Source organism: Eretmochelys imbricata, chromosome 10, assembly GCF_965152235.1.
Source record: "Eretmochelys imbricata isolate rEreImb1 chromosome 10, rEreImb1.hap1, whole genome shotgun sequence".
In the NCBI taxonomy this organism is placed as follows: Eukaryota; Metazoa; Chordata; order Testudines; family Cheloniidae; genus Eretmochelys; species Eretmochelys imbricata.
The window spans coordinates 11,195,805-11,223,336 of NC_135581.1; the positions used below are offsets into that span (position 1 = coordinate 11,195,805).

The 27,532-nt window shown below is 45.1% G+C and overlaps 1 protein-coding gene across 2 annotated transcripts; it reads right to left on the reverse strand.

Moving 5' to 3' along the window:
- Nucleotides 1-12,490: 12,490 nt before the first annotated feature.
- Nucleotides 12,491-24,425, reverse strand: AMZ1 (archaelysin family metallopeptidase 1). Of its 2 annotated transcripts, none has more exons than XM_077829045.1 (6): nucleotides 24,122-24,425; nucleotides 23,275-23,442; nucleotides 22,193-22,321; nucleotides 20,020-20,183; nucleotides 18,205-18,312; nucleotides 12,491-13,057 (listed from the first exon to the last, which is right to left on the reverse strand). In XM_077829045.1, exons 1-6 carry the CDS (start codon nucleotides 24,423-24,425, stop codon nucleotides 12,491-12,493), a joined length of 1,440 nt encoding a protein of 479 aa, XP_077685171.1. The 2 variants fall into 2 exon arrangements, with proteins under 2 accessions (XP_077685171.1, XP_077685170.1); XM_077829044.1 differs by having other exon boundaries at nucleotides 18,205-18,381.
- Between the last annotated feature and the right edge of the window lie 3,107 nt (nucleotides 24,426-27,532).

Sequence of the window (27,532 nt, forward strand, 5' to 3'; positions counted from 1 at the left end):
TACTGTTTTGTATATATGAATTTTATAAATATTAAAACTTGACTTGTTATGCTGTTCATTATGGAGTGTTGGATCTTTCAATACAGGGCCTGAATTGTGGTAATATTTTAACCTTGTTCACGTGCTTACTATGATAATACAGGAACCTAACTGAAGCAGTCTTGGAACTGTTAGCAGTTATTAAGAACTCATGGAGGACGTGGGTGAAATCCTAGAAGACTGAAGAAGAGCAAACAGTACCTGCCTTTAAAAAGGGGAACACAGAGGACTTGGGGACTTATAGGATGACTGACCTTTTATACATGAAAGGATACTGAAACAAATGATTAAACAATGAGTTTGTAGGCACCTGGAGGATAATGGGTTTACAAGGAATAGCCAGCATGGAATTGTCCAGAACAAATCACGACAACCTAACTTCTTTGACAGGGTTACTGGCCTAGTGGATGGGGGAGAGGGGTGATATCTTGATTTGAGTAAGGCTTTTGACACAGTCCCCCATGACATTCCCATAAGCAAATGAATTTACTATAAGATGGGTGCACAACTGTTTGAAATGCCATACTCAGGGTAGTTATCAATGGTGTCAAACTGGGAGGGTGTAACTAGTGAGGTCCTGCATCTAGTACTAGTCGATATTTTCATTTAATGATTTGAATAATGGAGTGGAGAGTATGCTTATAAAATTTGCAGATGACACCAAGCTGGGAGGTATTGCAAGCACTTCGGAGGATATAATTAGAATTCAAAACAACCTTGACAAATTGGAGAATTGGTCTGAATTCAACAAGTTGAAAGTCAATGAAGACAAGTGCAAAGTATTTCACTTAGGAAGGAAAAATCAAGTTCCCAAATATAAAATAGGGAGATAACTGGCTAGATGATAGTGCTGCCAAAAAGGATCTGGAGTTATAGTGGATAACAAATGAGTCAACAATGTGATGCAACTGTGAAAAAGACTACTATTCTCAGGTGTATTAACAAGAGTATCGTACGTAAGATGCAAGAGGAAATTGCTCTACTCAGCTATGGTGAAGCCTCAGCTGGAGTACTGTGTCCAATTCTGGGCACTACACTTCAGGAAAGATGTGGACAAATTGGAGGGAGTCCAGAGAGCAACAAAAATCATTAAAGGTTTAGAAAGCCTGACCTATGAAGAATGGTTTAAAAAACTAGACCTCATTAGTCTCAAAAAAAGAAGACTATGGGGGGACCTGAGAGGACAATGATCAATGTTCTCCATGCCCACTGAAAGTAGGACAAGAAGTAATAGGCTTAATCTGCCACAAAGAGATTTAGATTAGATATAGGAAAAACTTTCTAACTATAAGGGAAGTTAAGCTCTGGAATAGGCTTCTGAGGGAGGTTGTGGAATCTCCTTATTGGAGGTTTTTAAGAACAGGCTGGACAAACATCTGTTAGGGATGGTCTAGGTTTACTTGGTCCTGCCTCAGCACAAGGGTCTGGACTTCGTCTTCTAGAGGTTCTTTCAGCCTTATATTTCTACAATTCTAAGAAATTAATAAAGACAAGACCAGCGCTGTCATACAATGAAAACTTGGGTGGAAGAACACTTGTCCTGTAACTATGACTGTCAATCGCAGTTAACTCATGCGATTAACTCAAAAATTAATTGCAATTTAAAAAAGTAATTGCGATTAATCAGTTTTAATCGCACTGTTGAACAATAAAATACAATTGAAATTTACTAAATATTTTGGATGTTTTTCTACATTTTCAAATATATTGATTTCAATTACAACACAATACAAAGTGTACAGTACTCAATATTTTTATTACAAATATTTGCACTGTAAAAGTGATAAAAGAATTAGTATTTTTCAATGCAGTGCAGTACATGTACAAGGTAAAATCTCTTTATCGTGAAAGTGCAACTTACAAATATAGATTTTTGTTACATAACTGTACTCAAAAAGAAAACGCTGTAAAAACCTTAGAGCCTACAAGTCCACTCAGTCCTACTTCTTGTTCAGCCAGTCGCTCAGACAAACAAGTGTGTTTACATTTACGGGAGATAATGCTGCCCGCTTCTTATTTACAATGTCACTTGAAAGTGAGAACAGACGTTCGCATGGCATATTTATAGTCTGTATTGCAAGGTATTTACATGCCAGATATGCTAAACATTCATATGGCCCTTCATGCTTTGGCCACCATTCCAGAGGATATGCTTCCATGCTGACAATGCTCGTTAAAAAAATGTGTTAATTGAATTTGTGACTGAACTCCTTGGGGGAGAATTGTATGTCTCCTGCTCTGTGTTTTACTCACATTCTGCCATCTATTTCATGTTCTAGCAGTCTTGGATGATGACTCAGCAAATGTTAATTTTAAGAACACTTTCACTGCAGATTTGACAAAATGCAAATAAGGTACCTGTCAGTGTTCCCTCCCAACTCTGAACTCTAGGGTACAGATGTGGGGACCCACATAAAAGACCCCCTAAGCGTATTTCTACTAGCTTAGGGTAAAACTTCCCCAAGGCACAAACTCTTTGCCCTTGGAGGGTACACTGCCACCACCAAGTGATTTAACCAAGAATCAGGGAAAGGACCACTTGGAGTTCCTATTCCTGCAAAATATCCCCCCAAGCCCTTACACCCCCTTTCCTGGCGAGGCTTGAGAAGAATATCCTAACCAATTGTTTACAAAGTGATTACAGACCCAAACCCCTAGGTCTTAGGACAATAGAGAAATCAGTCAGGCTCTTAAAAGAAACAGAACTTTATTAGAAAGAAAAAAGGTAAAAGAAGCACCTCTCTAAAATTAGAAGGGAAGCTAATCTCACAGGGCAATCAGATTTAAAACAGAGGATTTCCCTCTGGGAAAAAACTTTAGCCCTGGTCTACACTAGGACTTTAGGTCGAATTTAGCAGCATTAAATCGATGTAAACCTGCACCCGTCCACATGATGAAGCCCTTTATTTCGACTTAAAGGGCTCTTAAAATCGATTTCCTTACTCCACCCCTGACAAGTGGATTAGCGCTTAAATTGGCCTTGCTGGCTCGAATTTGGGGTACTGTGGACACAATTTGACGGTATTGGCCTCCGGGAGATATCCCAGAGTGCTCCATTGTGACCGCTCTGGACAGCACTCTCAACTCAGATGCACGAGCTCTGACTCAGGGAGGGGCGACTGAGGACACGGCTTACAGGGTTGCCTTCAGGGAGCTAAAATCAACAAAGGGGGTGGCTTTACATCAAGGAGTATTTCAGGCAGGACTTCACGGAGGGTTCCAATAAGAAATGGTGCACCTAAGTTATTGTTCTTATTGGAACAAGGAGGTTGGCCTGGCCTCTGATTGATACATGGCTAGATTTACCTTGCTGCACCTTCTCTGTGAGTGACTGCAGTGTGACCTAGAGGAATGAGTCCCCTAGACAGGGGAGGGGGGGAAGCAAATGAGTATAAAACAAGTCTGGTCTATTTCTTGTTTTGATCCACTCCATCTATCTTTTACATCTTTGGCTGGCAGCAGACGGTGCAGAAGGACTGCATGCCATCCACATCTCCTGGCTGCTCGGCAGAAGATGGTACAGTACGACTGCTAGCAATCCGTATCGCCTGCCTGCTCACCATAAGACGGTTCAATAGGACTGACTGCAGGACTAAAGAGAATGACCTGGTCAAGTCACTCCAAATTTAGTCCCTGCACCCATGTCTGCCCAGGCACTCCCAGCCGACGTGGCCAGGAGCACCTCGGACACGACGAGGACGGCTACCAGTCGTATTGCACCGTCTGCTGCCAGAAGGCAATGGGTTGCTGCTACTGTGTAGCAATGCCGTACCATGTCTGCCAGCACCCAGGAGACATACGGTGACGGTTACCTGAGCAGGCTCCATGCTTGCCGTGGTATGGCGTCTGCACAGGTAATTCAGGAAAAAAGGCGCAAAACGATTGTCTGCCCTTCCTTTCACGGAGAAGGGGGGGGGGGCCTGACGATATGTACCCAGACCCACCCGCGACAATGTTTTAGCCCCATCAGGCATTGGGATCTCAACCCAGAATTCCAATGGGCAGCGGAGACTGCGGGAACTGTGGGATAGCTACCCACAGTGCAACACTCCGGAAGTCGACGCTAGCCTCGGTACTGCGGAAGCACTCCGCCGAGTTAATGCACTTAATTCACTTAGAGCATTTTCTGTGGGGACACACACACTCGAATATATAAAACCGATTTCTAAAAAACCGACTTCTATAAATTTGACCTTATTCCGTAGTGTAGACATACCCTTAAAGTTACAAAAGTAAACCAGGAATACACCTTCCTCTCAGCACAGAGAAAATCACAAGCCAAAACAAAAGTAAACTAACGCATTTCCTTGCTAGTACTTCCTAATTCTTATGGAGTTGGATTGCTTGTTTGCTTGATCTCTCTCCAGCAAGCACACACAACAGAGAGAGAAAAGCCTTACCCCCACCCCCACCCCCCAAGATTTGAAAGTATCTTGTCCCCCTATTGGTCCTTTTGGTCAGGTGCCAGCCAAGTTACCTGAACTTCTTAACCCTTTACAGGTAAAAGGATATTGTGCCTCTGGCCAGGAGGGATTTTATAGTACTATATACAGTACCCTTTATATTTGACAGTACCAGTGTGAGATTTCTAAAGATAGCTACAGCACTCAACCCAAGATTTAAGAATCTGAAGTGCCTTCCAAAATCTGATTGGGGCAGGGTATGGAGCATGCTTTCAGAAGTCTTAAAAGAGCAACACTCCGATGTGGAAACTACAGAGCCCAAACCACCAAAAAGGAATATCAACCTTCTGCTGGTAGCATCTGACTCGGGATGATGAAAATGAACATGTGGTGTTCTGTACTGCTTTGGATAGTTATTGAGCAGAACCCATCATCAGCATGGACACGTCTCCTGGAATGGTGGTTGAAGCATGAAGGGACATATGAATCTTTAGTGCATCTGGCATGTAAATATCTTGCAACGCCGGCTACAACAATGCCATGTGAACGTCTCTTCTCACTGTCAGGTGACATTGTAAACAAGAAGAGGGCAGCATTATCTCCTAACATGTAAACAAACTTGTTTGTCTGGGCGATTGGCTGAACAAGAAGTAGGACTGAGTGGACTTGTAGGCTGTAAAGTTTTGCATTGTTTTCTTTTTGAATGCATTTTTTTTTTGTTCGTGAACTTACAAATGTAGAATTAACTTTCATGACAGAGATTGCACTATAGTACTTGTACTAAGTGAATAAAAAAAATTATTTTTACAGTGCAGATATTTATAATACAAAATAAATATAAAGTGAGCACTGTACACTTTGTATTCTGTGTTGTAACTGAAATCAATATATTCGAAAATGAGGAAAACATCCAAAAATATTTATAGAAATAGTATTCAGTTGTTTAACAGCGCAATTAATCACAATTTTTTAAATTACATGATTAATTGTGATTATTTCAATTGCTTGACAGACCTACCCATAGCCTGTACGTATTCCATATGTCCTTCCCTTGATACTGCTCTGAATTGCTGCTCCTGAGTCTGTCAAAGAATTGAACCTTTAGTATGGCATATGGAGGAAATGCTAATGAACTGTTACCTAGAACTGTTAAAATTCAGATTCATCCTGTAGAATTTCAGTAGCTGGTGTAAATTTTAAAGTTTGATGGGGGTACAGCTAGAACCACTTGTGCTTATGTATTTTAAGCTCAGCCAGGGAAGATTTTTAAGCTCGTTCAGTTGACAACACCTGTTAGAAATAATTTCTCTTCAGCTGTGTAGTATCCAATAATAGCAGTATGACCTGTGTGTGTCTCTCTCTCTCTCTCATGGTGCCAGTTCCGCCCTTGTCAGCCTCACTTGCTTTTTATCACTAGTGTAGAACTACTGACCTTAGGACAATTTTAATAATCTACCTCATTGGCCTCCTCTTACAGTATTGCAATCTTAGCACCAGCTAATTCTACCAAGCCTTGAGCTCCTACTCTTTACAATCCCTTCAATCTTTCCTCTCTTGTACTTTGGCAGGTCACATATATAGCTTTTTCCCCCCTCTTATGTGAGTATTGCTTTTATTGTATGACTGAAACTTCTAGCGCAGTTCTTAATTGTAGATTGACACTACATTGCCAATCCCATTTGAACAGGGCAGTACAAGCACAATTTGACTCTCTTTAATGGGAATCTTGGCTGTTAACTGTAAATGTTGGTTGCCCCAGGTTAGATATCACTGTTCGGGTATACGAATTGGCTTGAATTTTGTTTCCACCGATGCCCTGAGCATTTTCAGCTCCCATCAGGAATCATAACATTCAAAAACTGGTAAGAGAACACTTCAACCTCTCAGGCCACTCAGTAACAGACTTAAAGGTGGCAATTTTGCAACAGAAAAGCTTCAAAAACAGACTCCAATGAAAAACTGCTCAGCTTGAATTAACATGCAAACTAGATATCATTAACCTGGGTTTGAATAGAGCCTGGCTGGGTCATTACACATTAAATCTATTTCCCCATGTTAAGTATCTTCACACCTTCTTGTCAACTGTCTAAATGGGCCATCTTGATTATCACTACAAAAACTTTTTTTCTCCTGCTGATAATAGCTCATCTTAATTAAATAGCCTCTTACTGTTGGTATGGATACTTCCACCTTTTCATGTTCTCTGTATGTGTGTATTGTGACAGAGTTGGTCAGGATGGTTATAGGAGAGTAATAGAAGGCAGATATATTAGCCCCAGGCTAAGTAGGTCCCCTTTCCCTGGGTAAGGTAACAGGGAAGGTTCCAGAACAATCAGGAACCTTCTGGAGACAATTAAGACAGGCTGATTAGAACACCTGCAGCCAATCAAGAAGCTGCTAGAATCAATTAAGGCAGGCTAATCAGGGCACCTGGGTTTTTAAAAGGAGCTCACTGCAGTTTGTGGTGTGTGTGTGTGTGAAGAGCTGGGAGCAAGAGGCGCTAGGAGCTGAGAGTGAGAACGCGGACAGTTGGAGGACTGAGGTGTACGAGCATTATCAGACACCAGGAGGAAGGTCCTATGGTGAGGATAAAGAAGGTGTTGGGAGGAGGCCATGGGCAAGTAGCCCAGGGAGTTGTAGCTGTCGCACAGCTGTTCCAGGAGGCACTCTAGACACCTGCATTCCACTGAGCCCTGGGCTGGAACCCGGAGTAGAGGGCAGGCCCGGGTTCCCCCCAAATCCTCCCAACTCCTGGTCAGACACAGGAGGAGTCGACCTGGACTGTGGGTTCAGAAATACGGCCAAGCTGAGGGCTGCCGTGAAGCTCCAAGGCGAGCAAATCCACCAATAAGCGCAAGACCCACCAAGGTAGAGCAGGAACTTTGTCACAATGTGTGTGTGTGTGTATATCTATATCTTACTGTATGTTCCATTCTATGCATCCGATGAAGTGGGCTGTAGCCAACGAAAGCTTATGCTCAAATAAATTTGTTAGTCTCTAAGGTGCCACGAGTCCTCCTGTTCTTAAAGTTGTGGGTGATGGTTATGAAAAGGAGGGTTATTCAGTTATTAATCTAACGAGGACCATACTTCTGCCTTCCTGACTGTGGAGCCTTGGAAAGCCATACAGTAGTGTCAACTGAGGGAAGTTTGGTTGTAGGAATGTTTTGGGTTTCATTTAAAAAATAGGATCTTTTAAAAATAACACCTTCCGCCCCATCCCAAACAAAGAACCCAACAAAACCCACCACAACTTGTGTTAAATGAACAGTGCAAGAAACAAGCTTTTGAGCTCCGTAAAGCTGCTCTTGGCTTCTTCCATAAAAGATGGCCCAATAAAAGATAATACCTTAAGCACCTTGTCTTCAACTAATGGAATTATCATCTACAGGAAAAAGCAGCCTCCCTCTTTTCCTGTGCAGACCCTTGTTTGCAAGCTGTTGCACCCATGGTTGGGTGAAACTATCCTTCTAATGCCTTTCTCTTGCTCCCCTGCCTTTGTAGGGCACAGTAACTTCCTAGTATTGGTGATGTGAACGCAACCCACAGGGTGTCAATGATTTAGCAGTGGAAGGCTGACCTACCCATTAGATCTTGTCCTTCCTAATGGAGGCTTCTGCTTTCTTGAGCTTGTAAGGTCAAGTAACCACTAAGCCCATTGGTGCTGTATGGAGAATTATAGGTTTAAGAAATGGCAAGAATGGCTTAAAATAGTCTGTCTGCTTTTAGTGTTTATCAGTATCAACATAATGGATACTGGAACCACCACTGAGCTTTTGGGTAATAGGCTAGAAAGTATATTGAATTCAGACACTTAATGTGGCACCAGTTGAACTTAGCTGATCCACCTCTAAAGAACTCTTGAAATCTCTGGTCTTGGGTTGTCATTTGAAAGATTGAAGTGGCAACTTCAAAAAGCAGGTGGGAGTGAGGCCCCTTGCGCATGATGATACAGCTGGGCAGATGTTCGCATAAATCCAGAACAAATGCCAGTCATCTTATCCCCTTCCAGTGTGTACGTGCACACCACCCCCTCATTATTTTACGTGCTTTTGTATCTTTGCCTCTGCAGTTGGTGGGTTTCCTGGAGCTGCTGCCATGAGGACAGTGGCTAGGTAGTAGCCAAGGCTGTTCTAGACCTGTTGCGCTTCAGGACAGCAAGATATTCTCAGTGGTAGTACGGCAGAGAAGACTTCTAGGCAGTTCAGTTCAGGAGTGGAGCTCTGTTATTGCAGGGGTAGGGAGTTATACACTGTAGCTAGCCTGCCCTATGCTGCTACCGAAGCTGCAGAAGAGCCCTGCACAGCTTAGGAGCTGGGCAGCAACGAAAAGGAGCTGCTTAATCTCACAGAAGCAAAGTTCTGCTCATGGGCAGTTTAAGCTTCTCTGGTAGCAGCCAGTGCTCCTCCTGTATGCCAATCTCCCTCTCCTTGCTCTGTTCATGAGCCACCAACCCACTGTAAATGGTATCCCTGGGATCCTGGGGAGCTCCTTAGATCCATAGGAGTGCTTTGCCTTCGTGTAGTGGTGGTGTGCTTTCACTTACACTATCCTAATGCAATGGAGGGTGTTCCCAAAATAATCAATGAACGCTGCATCAGCCATGAAGCTTTGTGCCCTCCACCCTGCTTCCCTATGCAAAGCCTCCCCAGCTGAGGTCTGAAGTGCTGTGTAGTACAAAAGGCCCAGGCCCTCCTACCCATTATTTACAGTACAATGGAGCTCTGTATGTGCCTGACCCATTTGTAACACTCTGTGACCCCACCAGTGGGTTGCGACTAAGTTTCTTGGCTTACAGTGTGTGTAAAGTGCTCATCTATCTCTTGCTGATTATGGGTCCTTCAAATTAATTTCCTAAACCCAAATCCCCTCCTCTTGTGCCCTGCCCCTCTACAGCTAATAGCTGTAACCTGTGTCTTCACCAGCGCACTCTCCTTAATCAAGATGTCTAGGAGGGAAGTAATTTAAAACCGTGTGTGCTCAATAGCACTGACTGATACTTAAAGGGGAGGATAACTCCTTTTAACAGGGCAGCCTTCATCTAATTTAACAGCTGTTGGGATAGTCTGGCTGTTTGCTCCTCCCCTTTTCCATCCATCCACAGCTGTGTCGCACACAAAAGGCAAGAATGCGTCTTTGTGACTTGGCTTTGAAAAGGACTTTCTGCAGGACCTTTGGCCAGTCCCTTCACCATGCTGTGCCTCAGTTTCTCCATCTCTATTAAGTGGGTAATGATACTTGCTCACCTTGGTAATCAGACCTGCTATGTGAGTGCGCTAAACATTACTGATCTGCACCTTCGATGTCAACGCCCCATATCGGTGTATGTTGGCTACTGCTGGGTCTGTCAGTTGATGTTCTCAGGCACATAAGCTGCCCGTGAGTCTGACCAGTAACAATTTCTGAACTCCTGGGCTACACAGCGCTCTCTGCTTAGCAGCATTACAATGAAAGTAGTCTCTGTTAACTGGATATTCTCTTAATGGGAATGAACGACTGTGCCCTGATGAAGAGAACTTCACTGGACATCTATCTACTGGTGCAGAGTATAATCTGCTGCAAAGGAATGTGATACTTCCACATGAACAAAAGTCTACTCATCTGTATTGGACAGACTCTCTCTACTGTACAGCTGCTTGAAGGCTCAGCAGAGCAGCGTTGGGGCTTTACATCTATCTCTCTGAAGTTACATTATGGCCCTGGATCCTCTTCAGCTATCTATGTAGATGTGTGAAGCTCTGAGTTCCAGAGCTCCTTTAGTCCTTACCTGGAGTGATCCTAGATTCTCTGAACTGGTAAGTGGTTGCTATATCCATGATTACACTATTGCAAACATTTCCATGGTTGTGGAGCATGAAGCAGGAGGATCTAAACTCTTCCATGAAAGCAGGGATACTGTTGACAAATTACTAATAGCTGTATAAGCAAAAATGTCTATAGCCAACCAGAGTCTGCCCTCCCCCCCCAACCCCCCAGCAAGGTTTCTTGTCCCTCCCTGTTTTTGGCTTCTCCTAAATAGTGAGTGAGAATAGCCAAGCATTCCCTCTGTTTTTGTCATTGTCCACAAGGGAGACTTCCATATCTCTGCACTTCAGCTTAGCCCCTCCTCTTCTGTATTCCCTTCGCAATTGCGTCTGAGCTGACAGCTGCATCTGCCACACTCCCCACTGGATTCTCTAGCAATAATGTCTTGCATTAGTAACATCTCTCTGGAAATGCTCTTAAATTCAGCCTTATAACTTGGCTCGGGCTTGATCCTGCAGTAAAGAGGCAAAAAGGAATAAGCTCTTGTCAAAAACTAGTCAATGTATTTAAGAAACACTCTAGACCAAGATTTAGGCTAATGGATGGATTTATAGTTCAAGTATGACTTGTTTTAAAGTTTCTGCTTGTCTGAGAAATCTTAAATGGAGTGATTTTTTTAAAATGTCCTTAGACAGCCAGCAGGTGGCGGCAGCAGCAGCAGCAGTGTTCACATAACATGGATTCCAGATGTGCAGACTGGAAAAAATGCCTTTCCAGTAATTGACATCATTAGTCTTTTAGAAGTCAGAACCCCCATTGTTCTTTGTATGAATCATGCTGGTTTTAATTTTTTTATACATTTTTCTTTAAGCAAGCTTAACTAAGGTTACTACAGATTTTCTCCTGCAATCACCTGCATTAGCAGGCCACAAGTTTTCCTCAGGTGTCTTCCCCGAACCCCTCCCTCCCTTCCCCCCATCCCCCATGGAATCCACAGGTTACTGTGGCTTTTTCAATCTCAGATTGTAGGGGGGCGGGCAGGAGACATGCTTAGTTTTCTCATTAAAGCCCAAAGCTCCAGCCTGGTAGGAAACGTCCCCCCCCCCCCCACGCTGAATGTAATGGACTCAGTTTTACTTTCCTTTCTGCTTTGGACAGTTGGGAACTCAAGGTATTTTTAGATCAGATCAATCTGAACTCTGACCACTACCCTGCAAGTTGATGAGTGTATTATCAGTGTTGGAATTCTGAGTGAGACTCTAATGGGGAGAGTCAGCCTCCGCCAGCACACGCGGCTCTCGCTATTACAGGGCTTGAAAAACTGTCGGCCTCTGGAGCACCAAGCTATAAATAACTGAAAAGTTATTATGTAGTAGCAACTGAAAGGCAGGCTCTGCTGCAGCTCTCTCTCAGTAGAGGCACCCGTGCCTGTGCAGCGGAGACTTACGGATCTTGGGGAAAGGAAGGTATGGCAGCTTTTCAGCTGCTGGAGCTAAAACGGGAGGGGAGCCAATAGTTCCCTTTAAGCGAACACCACTGATTATGTTGGCTAAGCAGAAAAGGTTCTTCCTGCTTGCTTGTTTGCTATGCCCCCCCCTTCCCCTCCCACCCCTCCGGCCTGTTCCCCTCTGCCTCTCCCAGACCATGTGTCTGCTCTTCACCCGGACTCCACAGGGCGATGGTTAGAAAGCCTCAGCTCTGCACCTGTGCTTGGTGCAATCTGCAACGTGTGGGCCAGGGACATGGCTGGAAATAGACATTTGGTATAAAACACAATGAAGAAACAGTTTCCATGCTTAGAGCCGCAAATGCTCCATGGCCTGAGGCCTTGACTACATTGGAAAGTTTGCATGGGTTTAACTTACATCAGTTTTAGTTAAGCTGGTACATACGCCTACGTGGACACTCTTGTTTTGATTTAACATAAACCATAAACCAGTTCCCAGCCAACTTAAGCCAAACTGAAATATGCCACTTTTATACCAAAACATGAGCATCCACACAGAGCTTTGTTCATAATTTGGATTCACATCTTGGGTTAAACTGGTGCGACTTTCTCATGTATATAAGCTCTTAGAGTGCCTGAATGATTGAAACAAATTCCACATTCGGAACCTCAGCAAAAGAAACACATTTCATTCCAGTAGTGAGTTCCTGTTTCCTTCTCAGACAGTAACTTCTGGTGAGAACGACCAAATGCATGGCAATCATGTAACAAAACTTAAATCAAAATGATGAACTGAGCTCGCTTTTCCTAGCCCAGGAAGGAGCAAGGACTGCAGAAGGATAAGTCCGACCGAGTGCTAGTTTTCCTCCCAACTCCAGTGATGAGGGGAAGATTCAGCTTTGGACAGTTTTCTAGAATTTAGTTTCCTCCGCAAGGAGGAGAATTTGTCTCCAAGGACTTTCCTTAGCCCTACGTTGTCTCTGGGGAAGGGCAGATCCTTTCTCATGGTGGGGAGCTGCCCCGTAAACATTTCCCACTTAGCCAGGGCATCCACAGTTTTGTCCACTTGAGCCAGCTCCTCCTCAGAGACGTTCTTCTCCAGGGCAGCAATGCATGTTTCCAGCCACAGTTGATAATCTTTAATGATATCTGTGGACTTGGTGGTCCTGCCCAGCTGCTGCTGGCTGTGTGTGTCAGGTGGAGAAACAAACTGCTGGTCATGCTCCAGCTCCTGCCCAATGGAGAAGGCTTGGCTGCAAGTGTCTGGTGTCAATGGCTCAGACAGGGAAGTTAAAGGCTCAGAGTCATTCTCACAGCACATCCCAGAGTCCAAGCTGAATGGCAGGATGTCCTCAGATGTTGACAGGTCTGACTCTTGAGGAAGCCAGGTAGACAATATAGTCTGAGTCCAAGCATAGAGTTTCTGTGGTTGGAGGAAAAGATTTTCATGTTAGATCAACTTAGCAAAACAACACAAGTTGGCCAAGTGCCAAGTGATCTCAGGTCCCTCAGTTCTGGGGTGTTTGTAAGACACTTTAAAGGTGTGTGATTTCCAGGGGGTGCTGAGCACCCACCCTCTGAAAACTGGGCCCCTTTTAAGGCATTTCAAGTTGGGCATCCCAAAACTCCGACATCCCAAATCACTAGGCACTCTTTAAAATCTTGACCGTGCGGTAACAAGAGTGGAATAACACTGCTAGCATTCCAAATATCCTTCAGTGATGATTCCTATTTGGGAGAGACTGGGCCTGGAATACTTAAACTGCTTTCACAGCCTGTGGTTCTGCACCGTTCCTTGCAGTGACTGCTGCTAGAAAAGACTGACACTAAACTACCCGTGAATACTTTACAGATGATGGTAGAGAAGTAGCTGTGTACTCCCCTGGTGTTACCCCCCCCCCCAAAGAATCTGTGTGCCATGTGATCTGTGTAAAAGCAACAAACAAACAAGTGTCATCTCTCTAGAGGAAGTTCGGTTACATGAATATAAATGCTCCTGTGGCAAAGCTGAGGAGTCTTGTTTCACGAACATATTCATTCCTATTTAGCATGCATTTTCAGTCTCAAGAGCAGCTCTTCACTTGAAACACATAAGGAAAGGCTGGGCTCTAGCAAAGAATTAATAGAAAGTAATTTTTTTTTAAATCTCAGAAATTTTTCATGCTATAATATGTCAAACAGCTGCTTGCTTCTGGCACACTTATTCCTTAGACTGTGGGGAATTAATCATAGCACTTGACAGTTGCCAACTGATAAAATTTGGTCTCCTTGTCTATTTAGCTGGCATACATGTTGATTCTTTTTGTTCCTTAGCATTCACACCCCCACTCCTATCTTCTCACATACTGATGTATCTTATCTTTGTTTTCTGTTACTCCCCAGCTGGTATCTCTGCAAAGCTATACACTTCCTCAAGCAAATACAGTGGTAGCAGTTAGAAAATACTAGCATGGGGCTGGTAGGTAATGTATTAATTGTGTGAGTGTATTGTGCTTTCTGCTCCTACGGAGGATGGTACTGTGCGTGGTCCAGCAGAGGGCATCAGTGTTGCACTCTGGCTCAGTCTCCAGGCCTTATCGGCATTTGCAGAGGTCCCTTTCCCCAGAACTTTCCACTCCCCCATCCCCCTTCTATAATTGCCTTCTTTCCCCAGGCCAGTGACAGAAGCAGTACGGAGACCAAATTGAGTGGGTGGGGCAAGGCAGCCATGTTCCCTATTTCAGTCTCTGTGTGAAGCCCTGGCAAAGAGTTTTGTACAGACAGGGCTGCTGGAACAATTTGTATAGTGGGAGCCATTGTACAGTGAGAGCCATTGAACCAAACTGTAAACCCTGTGTATATAATGGAAACCATTTAAAGCCAGGGGTTGCGGCAGCACCTATGTGTACAGGGATGCATCTGAACAGTTGAGATCCCCTATAGCCAAGAAAAAATGCAAAGGGAAGACTTTCTTTCTGTCTTGCTGTGAACGCTATTATACAGTTAAAGCCAGCTGTGCACACACCCCTGACCACCCATAAACATGTTCAACAGAACATGCATCAGAGCCTGCGGAGGGGCCAGAGTGGAGGGAGGGGCAGTGGGGCTGTCTGAAAGCCGCAGCTACACCCTGGGTTTTATCACGGCTCTTTAAATTCCTAAGACATCAATGAAACTCCAGAATAATCAGAACTGCCACTCAGTCTAAAACCACCTAAGGCGGGGAAAACATGTGTATCCAAGCAAAAAGATAGCTGAAGCCAGGACATCCACACAGAGGTGTCGGGTAGAGATGTGTGAATAAGGGATTTTTCTGTTTTCAGGTAATTCCAGGGGGAAAACATTTTGGGTCTACCTGAAAACTAAATTTTTTGAAAAAATTCTGGCAAACCAAAAAGTAGGGGAAACAATTAACTTCAGATTGACCAAGGCATTTTGTTTTGACCAAAATCAAAACATTTACTTTTGATTTTGATAATTTTAAAACTTTTTTGATTTTTATATCAAATTGAAAGAAATTCAAAACTCAGTCATTTAGAACCAAAAATAACTTAGAATTTCAAAAATGTCAGTGAAACATTTTGATTAGGTGAAGCTGACATGAAGTTACAAAATGCTTTGGTGTTGCCAAATCTGCATTGTTGTTTTTACAGAAAAATTCAACCAACTCTAAGGTCTTGTTTATTTCAAGCCAAGAAGAGGGAAGAGCTGTCCCTGAAATCCCTGTAATGCAGGTGAGGGGTGGGAGTGGGTGGGAATCCTTTTCTATCTTTCAGACTCTGTGGTGCATTTTACACAAGCTATTTAAGGGTTTGTGTGGTTTTAGCTTCATTTTTCTGTTCTGCTCCTTAACCAGATGGGGGCATGCTGCACACGCTTCTCTCATGTGCAGGAGCCTGTGAAATCTGTGTTCATGGGATGGAGCCTGCTCAGTATGCAATTGAGCACTGCTTGAAGTCCACTTTTTGATATTACAAGGGAACCGTGCTACTCAAATTTTACTACAGAGTCACCCTGTCCTTGTCCGCATCAGTGGCACCTCCATCCGTGCACTGTAGGCTAGGCAGGAGCAGTTTGACCTGGTGATATTTAAAGGGGAAAAAACTGGAACTGAGCAATTTGCAGAGGGCAGAGAGAATAAAGCCTCTGACTTAGGGACTGCTGGGGTGTAATCATCTGCAATTAGCTGCTAGTTGCTGCATTCTGAAGGCAAAAAGGAAAAAACAAATCTTTCATAGCGAGCTGGAGAGAAGTCATTCCTAGCAACACTGATTTACATCAGCCAGTGAGGGAACGAACTCCACAGAGACAGGGATATCCCCTGCTTCAAGCCAAACCCTGCTACACCCCAATCTGAGCATCATTAATGGGCCTTATTAACCAATTCTCTTCCCAATGGCTGGGACAGGCTGAGCAGTAAGTTAGGGCTCATCTTTGTTGCAGTGTTAGCTCAAACTTAGGGTGACCGGACAGCAAGTGTGAAAAATTGGGATGGGAGAGGGAGGTAATAGGAGCCTATATAAATAGGAGCCCCAAAAATCAGGACTGTTCCTATAAAATCGGGACATCTGGTCACCCTACTCGAACTGTAACTCGAGCGTTGCCCCGACCCAGATCCTGTATGCGCACACGTCTCTCGCTTGAGTTGGTGCTTTAAACTTGAGCTAGCTGACCCATCAGGGTGCTAATGCAAGGGGCTGCAGATACTCTGAGCTGCTTGAGTGTTTTGCGGTGTGACTGCTCTCCCTCCAGCTAGCCTGAGCTCGAGCTAACACGGCAGCGAAGGCAAGCCCTTAGGGTATGGCTACACTGAAATGCTTGCAGCAGTGAGTCTCTGAGGCCAGGGCTACAGGCTCGAGCTTGTGCTACGGCACTAAAAATAGCAGCACAGGCATTCCTGCTCAGTTCTCTGAAACCTACCCCCACCCTGAGTTTCCGAGCTCAGGCTCCAGCATGAGTGGGAACGGCTACATGGCTATTTTTAGTGTCATTGCGCAAGCCGGAATCTGTAGACTCAGGCTCTGAGACTCAGTGCCCCAGAGTATTTGTAGTGTAGGCATCCCCTTAGTCGCTCTCCAGTTGCTCTTCTATACTAGAGCCGTGAAGGGAAATGTTGCGGCACAGAACAGCGTGTGACACTGTAAGGGAAACTTGGTGTAACGTAAGTGCAGCCTGGATTTTTTTGCTCTAAATTTGTCAGGATCAAACAAACCCTGGCTGATGTCAAAATAGAGCATATCTGAGTGCAAACTCAAATCAATTAACGGCAAAGAGTTCATCCTCTTACAGAAAGATTGCCTACCTCCACCCACTGCCCCTTCTCCCCATGACCCGCGCTGCTGTTTCTGGCCTTGGCAGCATTATCTGATATGGGGAAGGCACAACCCCACTATATAGCGCTGCATATAGTCTACTCGAGCTCCTTCTTTATCGTCCTGGAGGCAGTTGAGACATTTGTGGGGGAGGAGCGAGTTGGCTCCTCTTTTTCAGGGTTTCTTTCACTGTAGCTGCGGGGAAGCTGAGCTAATTACTGCAATGAAACAGGTGTGGAGGGAAATCAGTTATGGCAGCATTTAATTCAGATTGTGTTTCTCTGTGGGAAAGGGAGAGCTGCCTTGCAGAGGGCACTTTTGCTGCTATTGTTGCTCTGGCATGTGCTGGGTCTGAGGACCACTCAGTTTTGGATGTAGAGCAGATGGCCCAGGATCTAGACGAAGAGCACTAGTTCTAGCCTCACCATCTCAGTGAGTGGCAGCACAACTAGGTAGTGTGTTCTCCCCCAAGCATGTTGACATCCTTCTGTGTGAATGTGTCTGACTTTCAAGCTGAATGAGCAAGAACTTGGGGGGGAGAACCTAGAAAAGTTCCTGGAACTGCACAGCTAACTTTATACAAAGTGACAATACAGTGCACTGAAGTTTAAAATAGGCAAGCCTGGAAAAATCCAGTCTCTGAAGATGATGCAACTAATAAAATAATGTAGAAGATAGAGCACTGAGCATGAATTGTCGGCTTGCTTATTTTGATGCTTTATGTAATAAACCTGTCCCATGGCTAGAGTCCAGCTCTCTAGATATTGGAGGGAGATACTCCTTCCAGCATTAAGGGGCAGTGATGGTGTCTAAAGCTAGTTGTGCTATTAGCATTTCCTTGATGGGCCAGGAAATCACACAGAACTGTCTGAGCAGAGGACTGGGACCTAGGAACTTCCACACGCTAACCACAGTTCTGACATTGCTTGTGTCACTTTCCCTTTGCCTCCATTTCCTCATTAGTAAAACAGGGAGAATAGTTTTGTGCTCAGGTGTTGTACTATTATTGTTTGTAAAGAGCTTTGGAGATTGTGTTTAAAGTGCGAAGAACTGGTCACAGTGAATGTGTCTGGGATGCCCACCCTCTCTATTTTGGATCTTGTGTTAAATATCTTGCTAACTCATAACCAATGCCAGGAGAGAGCTCTGTGTAATTCTAAGCCCAGCCCTTACTTTAACACGGTGGCAAGAGGCTGAGATTCACAGATGGGCGACCTGGCTGTAGAACTTCTTGATTTACCCCTCTGCCCCCAGGACCACTCAGTGGTCCATCTCTCACCCTGTAGCGCTCGATGAGTTTGAAGCCCACAACGTATTGCAGCTTCCTGAGGCAAACTGGGCAGGGCTCCAGGGGCCGCAACAATGCTTCGTCCAAACTCAGCACGCCCTGCATGATGCACTGCAGCCATCTGCAGTTCCCCAAGCCAATCAGGTGGCAGATCTCATGACACGTGACCTTCAGGAAAGCAAAGTTGCTTTGTTGTTAAAAACAAACAAACCAAACTTTCACCACAACCTCCTCTTGCTCAACCCTTCCTCAGTCAGGGAGGTGAAAGAGGAATCCAAGCTCCTTGTTTGGACATGCACCAGACTTTTCCACTAATGCACTCCAACCCTGACATAGAAGGAGGACCCTTTTCTGGGGTGTGAGGGGAACTCAGTACCCTGAATCCCAGACTATCCCTAGAGGCAATGTCCATGCATGGGCTGAGAAGGGAGAGTTTGGATGATGTCTTAGTAAGGAACTGAGAGAAGACCCTTTAGGTGGCACACAGGCATAGGTAGGGCACTACCAAATTCACAGCCATGAATAACACGTCAGGGACTGTGAAATCTGGTCTTACAGGGTAAAAGCGCACACGCTACACAGATTTCACAGGGGAGACCAGCGTTTCTCAAATTGGGGGTCCTGACCCAAAAGGGAGTTGCAGGGGGGTCACAGGGGTATTTTAGGGGTGGGTAGTGGTGTTGCCACCCTTACTTCTGTGCTGCTGCCTGCAGAGCTGGGCCCTCAGTCAGCAGCCACCACTCTCTGGCTTCCCAGTCCCTCTCCTTCCCCTGCCAGCCAGTCAGGCTGCCTCCTTCTCCCAGTCCGATCCAGAGGGAGCTAGGGAAGGAGCCCAGGGCAGGGAATGCCAAGTGCCAGCTGGGGAAGCAGAGAAGGAGGGAGATACAGGGCCAGCCCTGCAGCAGGAGCTGCTACTATTGCTCAGAGGCCAGCCCTGTGAGGAAATAGCGCGGGCCAGAAGGGGCAGCTGGGAGAGAGCACAGGAGGAAGGAACACTGACGTGGATATGTCTATGAGGATTTAATTGATTTAATTGGGGATTGGTCCTGCTTTGAGCAGGAAGTTGGACTAGATGACCTCCTGAGGTCCCTTCCAACCCCGATATTCTATGATTCTATGATTATAAGCACATTTTCATATAAATATATGTGCAAACTTTTCTCAGGCTTTTTGATGAGCTCGCACAGGCAGGTCTGGCAGGGATTAGCACCAGGTTTCCCTCCGATATGGACAGCAGCCACTGGAGGGAGATGCAATTGCGTACACCTTGCCTCCCGAATCCATCACAACATTCTATACACAACTCTGCTACACTGCCTACGAAGAGACTACCAGACCACGAACAATGACTCGGGGAGAGAGAAGGTATTATCCATCCATCCACCCAGTGCCTGCCAGGCAGCACAGTCTAATGTCTTGAGCATGAGACTGGGAGCCAAAGACAACTTGGTTCGTAATCCCAGTTCTGCCACACGCTTGCAGTGTGATGTAAGGCAAATTGCATGACCTCTCCCTATCTCTAAAATGGAGATGATAGATCCCAATTCCCTCCCAGAGCCAAGGCTACAACCCAGGAGTCCCAGGTCCTGCTCTAACTACTAGACTCGCCTCCTGGGAGTGTTGTGGAGAATGGTCAAGCCGTGCTTTGAAGATGTAAAGTGTTATTTGAGCGTAGGCAGACTGCCGGAACTTCCAATGGCTTTTGCTAGGTCGGTGTCACTCCTCTTTCAGGGAACTGTCACAGGCTACTGGCACATAAACCCCACATTGCAGGACATTGGCTTCTGTGTAGGTTGCTAACCGCACCTTGCAACACTGAACCATCTCCAGCACACTGAACAGCAACGGCCGGTCTCGGGCCTTCTCAGTGACCTCGTGCAGCTCCTCTCGCCTGGTAGCTGGATTTAAGGTGGTGCAGCCTGGCTGGGGGAAATTGCCAGAAAACCTGGCAAAGCTGCAGACACCCACTTCTACAAAAAGAGGCAAATAAAAGTGAGACAGGTCCTCTTAGCCTAACGTCCGCCTCCAGCATCTACCTCTAGCCTTAGGCCCCATGATGGCAAACTGCTTTAGCTTCATCCAGTATAGCGCTTCGCCCTCCACTGCACTGAATGTTGGGGGCATGTGCTCCCCTCAAGGCTTAAGAACATAAGAACGGCCATACTGGGTCAGACCAAAGGTCCATCTAGCCCAGTATCCTGTCTTCCAACAGTAGCCAATGCCAGATGCCCCAGAGGGAATGAACAGAACAGGTAATCATCAAGTGAGCCATCTCCTGTCACCCATTCCCAGCTTCTGGCAAACAGAGGCTAGGGACACCATCCCTGCCCATCCTGGCTAATAGCCACTGATGGACCTATCCTCCATGAATTTATCTAGTTCTTTTTTTAACCCCGTTATAGTCTTGGCCTTCACGACGTCCTCTGGCAAGTAGTTCCGCAGGCTGAGTGTGTGTTGTGTGAAAAAATACTTCCTTTGTTTTTTTAAACCTGCTGCCTATTCATTTCACTTGGGGAGCCCTAGTTCTTGTGTTATGAGAAGAAGTAAACAACACTTCCTTATTTACTTTCTCTACACCAGTCATGATTTTATGGACTTCTATCATGTCTCTCCTCATATGGCAGCCGTTCCATACCCCTAATAATTTTTGTTGCCCTTTTCTGAACCTTTTCCAATTCCAATACATCTTTTTTGAGATGGTCGACCACATCTGCTTGCAGTATTCAAGATATGGGCATACCATGGGTTTATATAGAGGCAATATGATATTTTCTGTCTTATTATCTATCCCTTTTCTTAGTGATTCCCAACAATCTGTTTGCTTTTTTGACTGCTGCTGCACATTGAGTGGATGTCTTCAGAGAACTATCCACAATGACTCCAAGATCTCTTTCTTGAGTGGTCACAGCTAATTTAGACCCCATCATTTTATATGTATAGTTGGGATTATGTTTTCCAATGTGCATTACTTTGCATTTATCAACATTGAATTTCATCTGCCATTTTGTTGCCCAGTCACCCAGTTTTGAGAGATCCTTTTGTAGCTCTTCGCAGTCTGCCTAGGACTTAACTATCTTGAGTAGTTTTGTATCATCTTCAAATTTTGCCACCTCACTGTTTCCCCCCTTTTTCCAGATCATTTATGAATATGTTGAATAGGACTGGGCCCAGTACAGACCTCTAGAGGACACCACTATTTACCTCTCTCCAGTCTGAAAACTGAGCATTTATTCCTACCCTTTGTTTCCTATCATTTAACCAGTTAGCAATCCATGAGAGAACCTTCCCTCTTATCCCATGAGTGCTTACTTTGCTTAAGATCTTTTGGTGAGGGACCTTGTCAAAGGCTTTCTGAAAACCTAAATACACTATATCTACTGGATCCTGCTTGTCCACATGCTTGTTGACTGCCTCAAAGAATTCTAGTAGATTGGTGAGGCATGATTTCCCTTTACAAAAACCACGTTGACTATTCCCCAACAAATTATGTTCATCTATGTGTCTGACAATTCTGTTCTTCACTATAGTTTCAACCAGTTTGCTCGGTACTGAAGTCAGGCTTGCTGGGGTCACCTTTGGAGCTCTTTTTAAAAATTGGCATCACATTAGCTATCCTCCAGTCATTTGGTACAGAAGCTGATTTAAATGATAGGTTACAGACAACAGTTAGTAGTCCTGCAATTGCACATTTGAGTTCCTTCAGAACTCTTGCGTGAATATCAGCTGGTCCTGGTGACTTATTACTGTTTAGTCACCAGCTTGTAGCTAGTCAGCCTTCCCTGCCTGGACCAACAGCCTCTTGGTGACTTTGAGTCCTGAATTCTCATGCTTTACATTGGGATATCCTGTTTCCTACCACTGGGGTGTTGATTAAAGTTGCGGGGAAGGCCTGGGTACTCTGCCTCCCAAGCAGTGGTTTAAGGTAAAGCACTTTCTTGTTCATTCCCTGCATGGGAAGAATACGGGACGTCACTTGCACCTTGTCCTGGCAGGAATTTGCCAAAGGTGAAGCTCCAGGTCTCACAGGGGTACAGGTCCAAGAGAGTGAGTCCAAGGACACACAGGGCATCCGGAGGCTTGTTGTTCTTCAGGAAGGTCAGGATCCCATCTGGATAAATGGAAGAGAGAAGGTAAAAATCCAGTCTGCCCAGAGGGCAATGCCAAAGCCCCCATTTCTCTTGTCACCGGGATGGAACTTGAAGTCCAAGCCACAAGCTGGTGGAGATGCTGAACTCAATATCCAGGGTGAAGGGGGTGGTCCTTTTTCTTGCTCTTTATCACCCATTCCCTCTACTCTGGGCACCATTAGACCTGGCTTCCCTGGAGATGCTGCTGCTGCATAGAATAAAGCTGAAAGAGAATTCTAAGGACAAAGACACGAGTGAATCCTGTGCCAAGCCACATGAAAGAAAGGAAGGATGGGTCAGAGCAAAGAATTTCCCTATGGGCACCTCACACCTGACCTGCAACAGCACTACTGTTCCAGCACTGGGCCTTTCCAGAGCAAGCATTGTGAGCTGTACCAAGCAGCGTGGCAATCTTGCATTGTGGACGAATGGTCCTGCAACACTAGCCTGGCAACCAACAAACCCATTTCACCTGAGACCTAATTGAACTCAAATTTCCTCATATGAAAGGCTAGTGCATTAACCCACCCAGGCATTCATTTAATTTGGCTTTAGGCAACAAATGAGGACATGACATAAAATAGTCAAACAGAATGAAATCTAAAAGCATGTTGTACTCACTGAGGGAAGGTGAGCAGCAGCTTTTACCTGGCAAAACTGACTTTAAAGATTAAAAACTCTGAAAAATAAAAACCTAAAGGAAAAAGTATGATGAGAACTGCCCTCCTGGCTAGTTATTGTTGTGGTTTCCAGCCCAAAAGCTGGGTTTTCCATGAAAACAGGATTTCCCCCTCTTCCCTCCCTTCCTCCTCTGTGTAGGCAGCGAGGTGATATTACAGGCATTTCCTAAGGGAGCGAATGTGGGCTGAGAGACTGCCATGAGCCAGTGTGCCAGACAGACTTCTCTGCTGGCTCCACTCTTCTCCCTCCTTACCTGCATGGAGCTGCGCTCTGTCTGAATCTTGGCTCTGTCGATAGCAGCAGCGGATGGAGGAGATGGGAACAGAGGGAAGGCACTTGACGCGAAGGCCCAAGAAGAAAGACTCTAGGCAGCTTCTGAGGGAATCCAGCAGTGAGATCCCGGCAGACTCTTCAATTAGATCTAAGAGCAGAAGCACTGATGTCAGTTACTTGTACACAGGGGCAGGTCAAAATGTCTTAAGGGATTTATTTGGGGCTAGTCAAAGGTATGGTAAGGGGTTAGCTCTTCAAGGGTGTTTCAGGGTGTTGCCAGGTCTCTCTGGAGCCAGTCATTCCGACTAGGGGGTGTTTCTCAGGGACGGGCTGCTTAGGGGATTAGGTGCTATGGGGAGTATCTGTCTAGTCATTTACAGGGCAGGCCACTGAAAGAAGTTAGCTCTATGTGGGGTGTCTGGGAAGTCATTTGGGGGCAGGCAGGCCATGCAGAGAGCTTAGCTGGGAGGGGGAGTCTCTGGGACCACTTTCTTAGTTCACTATTTTGTATGTATTTCTTGCCAGTTATTCATGGAGAAACCACTCCCAAGGGCACATAATGCCCTTGGGTTGGGACCCGATCTCCAGTTGTCAGCAATGGCTCCTTACTGTGGATCAAAGGCAGCCCTTAGCACCACTACGTATGATCCAAATGTAAAAGTTGCCCAGAAAGGCCTTGCTGTGGCACTGGCCATTTGCAGGCTCAGCCCTTGGACAGAGGAGGCTGAGGTAACGATGAAGGGTTGACAATGTTTAAAAAACAACAAACTCCCGTTTTTTAAAAGGTGTCCCACATCAAAGATGCTGTGGCTCCTGGCCTGTGTTACCTATAGGCTGCAGGTATATATGCTTCTGGCAGAAACGCTGCTTCTTCGTCAGCATGGAGTGATAGAAGGTCTCGAAGTCCTCAGGGGCATCAGGATGGCTGAGGAGCCAGTCGAAGGCAGTCCTGATCAACAGAGTGCAGAAGAGTGTCCTCTGGGGATTGTATGCTTCAGAGAGGAAAAGTTTCTCTGCACTGGAGAAGGCTTTGGCATAGAGCTCCTGCAGGGCAGGGTTGGTAGAGATGAGTGCGTCCTTCAGAGCTCGGGGCCCAAAGCTGAATTCCTGAGCATGTCTGCACTGCAACATTGCTGACGGGCCCTAGGGCTGTAGCACTGCCTGTAGAAAGTGAATCAAATCATCAGGATTTAGCCTCACAAGGGACTTGGGGATTTGCACTTGAATAAATCTGCCTAACGATTTCAGCTGAGATATCACTGGGTGCTCAGAGTTCTGTGGTGCTGCTGGCTTGGAGTCATTGCCTTTTGTGGTGATATCTGTTTCAGGAGTACTCTGTGTCTATGCATATGTAAATAGATAATGAACCAGAGGATGGCCCCAGGAAACTGGCTCTTGCAAATGCAATGCCACCTCCATGTGTACAGCTAGATAATGGCACCTGCAGTCGTATTTCTGTGGAGTAAGAGTGACAATCAGTGGCCCTATTGGGTAGTGCTACCAATAATTCATTAATTGTTAATAAATACCATGGGCCAAATTTTATATATAACTTTTCTGTATGTCCGAGATGCTTTACAACCAAATAAACATAACCTTTGGAAAGACTAAACATGTGTAAACAAGCATTAACAGTGACTCATTTTTGTGTGGCCTTCCTGAGGCTGAAAAGGAGAGCTCCAGAGAGAGAAAGGGATGAGCAGGATGCATCCGATGAAGTGAGCTGTAGCTCACGAAAGCTTATGCTCAAATAAATTTGTTAGTCTCTAAGATGCCACAAGTACTCCTTTTCTTTTTGCGGATACAGACTAACACGGCTGTTACTCTGAAACCTGTCGGTAACACTGAGGGAGGCAGTAGGGGCTTACTCCAATCAAAGCTTTACATTCAGAAACCATCTACAATACTGTTTGTGCCCAGCCCTCTGGATCTGCCAGTGGATGTATCCATAGATTCCATGGGCAGAAGAGACCACTGCGATCATCTAGTCTGACTTCCTGTATAACCCAGACCATAGAACTTCCCCAAAATAATTCCTAGAGCAGATCTTTTAGAAAAACATCCCACTTGCTGCAAACTATTGCCCAAGGGGAAGATGCAAATCTGGGAGTCTTGCATGGTGTCATCCCTGCTCTCTGGCTCAGAAACCTGGACTATGTACGCTAGGCACGTCAGGAGACTGAACAGCTTCCATATGAGATGCCTGCGCAAGAACCTGAAAATAAAGTGGGAAGACAAAATACCATGCACAGAGGTGCTGGAGCATGCAGCACGGACGCACTCAGAAACCACTATTAAGAAGAGGTTGCAATGGCTCAATCATGTTGAGAGAATAGGAGGAGACCGAACCCCCAAGAATATTTTGTCCAGAGATTTATGACAGCTCTAGAAAGCGGAGTCACCCTATATGGCAATACCACAATGTGTACAAAAATGATATGAAGTCGTTCAACATCCATGTAGAAAGCTGGGAGGAGGGCGCAGAATCCCATCCAATCTGGAGGGAACATCTGGCACTGGCTGCAGCTCAACATGAACCAGCTTTGATCCAGAGGATGGAAGCAAAGCAAGAAAAAAAGAGAGCAGCATGCTGTCATCTTGGTCTCCAACTCAGACAACACATGGATCTTGGGCTTGTCAGCCATAAGCAGATTCATTGGGCACCTAACTAGACCTCCAACGTGCACACCATGATCAAGTGGATTGTCAGTTGCCTAGAGACAGATACACACACTTAGAACCAAAGGCTTTGGCTTTTCATCTCTCACACTCCAGACCAGCAAAGGCTTGGAGCACTGAAGCAGTCTTCTTACAGGAGCTGTAAGATGAGCTGAAAGACTCCAGCCCAGGCATTGTTATCTGGATGAGCAGATGCCGTAAGATGGGACCTTCTGAGAAGAATATTAGCTGTTTGTGGTGTAAGTGTGGCTTTTGTTGGTACCTCGGGACTTCACACTATATCGTACATATTATACAACCACTTTTGCTGGGGAGTTTGTGACTTGAACTTTATTCTAATGGTTGATATTTTCCCCAGGAATGCTGCCTAAAAATACAGCTTCATCTCTCAGTTGGGTATAGTCAGTATATTCCCTCCAGAGCTGGCAGTTATCCGTAAATGGTTCTACATGCAATTCAGTTGCTCATAAATTATTCTCTTTGTAAATCAGCTACCTATAAATTATTCCCTGTAATTGACAATTACTTATGAATTATTCTTGTTCTAATTCCATAAATTATTCTCAATATATTGACGTTGCTCCCTAGGATAGATGTGTTTTGGAGGTGACAGTAACGGCATAATTGAGAACATTTGTAGAATAAAACAGCACAAGTACTGAGAGGAGACAGCATTGGACCCTGGGTGAATAGATTATATGTAGTGTTGGTCTGGTGGGAGAAAAAATGCCCAGAACCTCATGGGATTGTCTCAGCATTCTTCCATGATCTAGCCCTAACCTGGGCTTAGGTCATTTAAAAACCACCCTCTAAGCTGTTTCTTTTATACATCATTCTACTCACTTTCATACACACTATGGATTTCAGATTCCGAGAAGGAATCTTTTGGATTTTGTTTCTTCCCCTCTGAATTTCTGTGAAGTGTTTGGAGACTAATTAATTTAAGTATGCACTTTGAACATCTGAGGGATGCTAGCTGAGTCTGTTAAAACTGATTAATTGGTTAAATTATGTGCTCTACTGTAAATAAGCAGTCATAGTGCAGAAAATTCATAGCCTGTCAACCTAAATGAAAAGCCCAGAGTGCATATAAAGAACATTAGCTAATTATCAGCAAATGCTCTAATCACTCAGTAGGTCCCTTCCCAAGATCTGCAATCACTGCTTGCTACTGCTGCTTTCAGATAATCCTCTTATTTCCAGTACAAAGGAAGATGCAAGGCCGAAGGCAATTTTCTCAATTTGTTTGTTGACATGTATTGAAAAAGACTTTTTGACTAAGAGGCTGAACTCTTTTGATATATAGAGAGTCAAGGTCTGTGAGAGGAAGGGAGGGCGGGCACTAAGAGAAGCCAGGGTGTTTAACCCTTATGCAAACAAAATTCGCATTCCCCTGGCCCAGGTGGTACTTGCTTACACATACTCCCATGTTTAGGCTGATGCATCCTGCACTAAGTGGGCCCAGCTGTTGAGGTCAAAGGAGTACAAACTTTCTGCTGGGCTCAATCTTGAGGGGTGGTGAAGACCTGCTACTCCCACTGGCTTCAGAGGAAATTGAT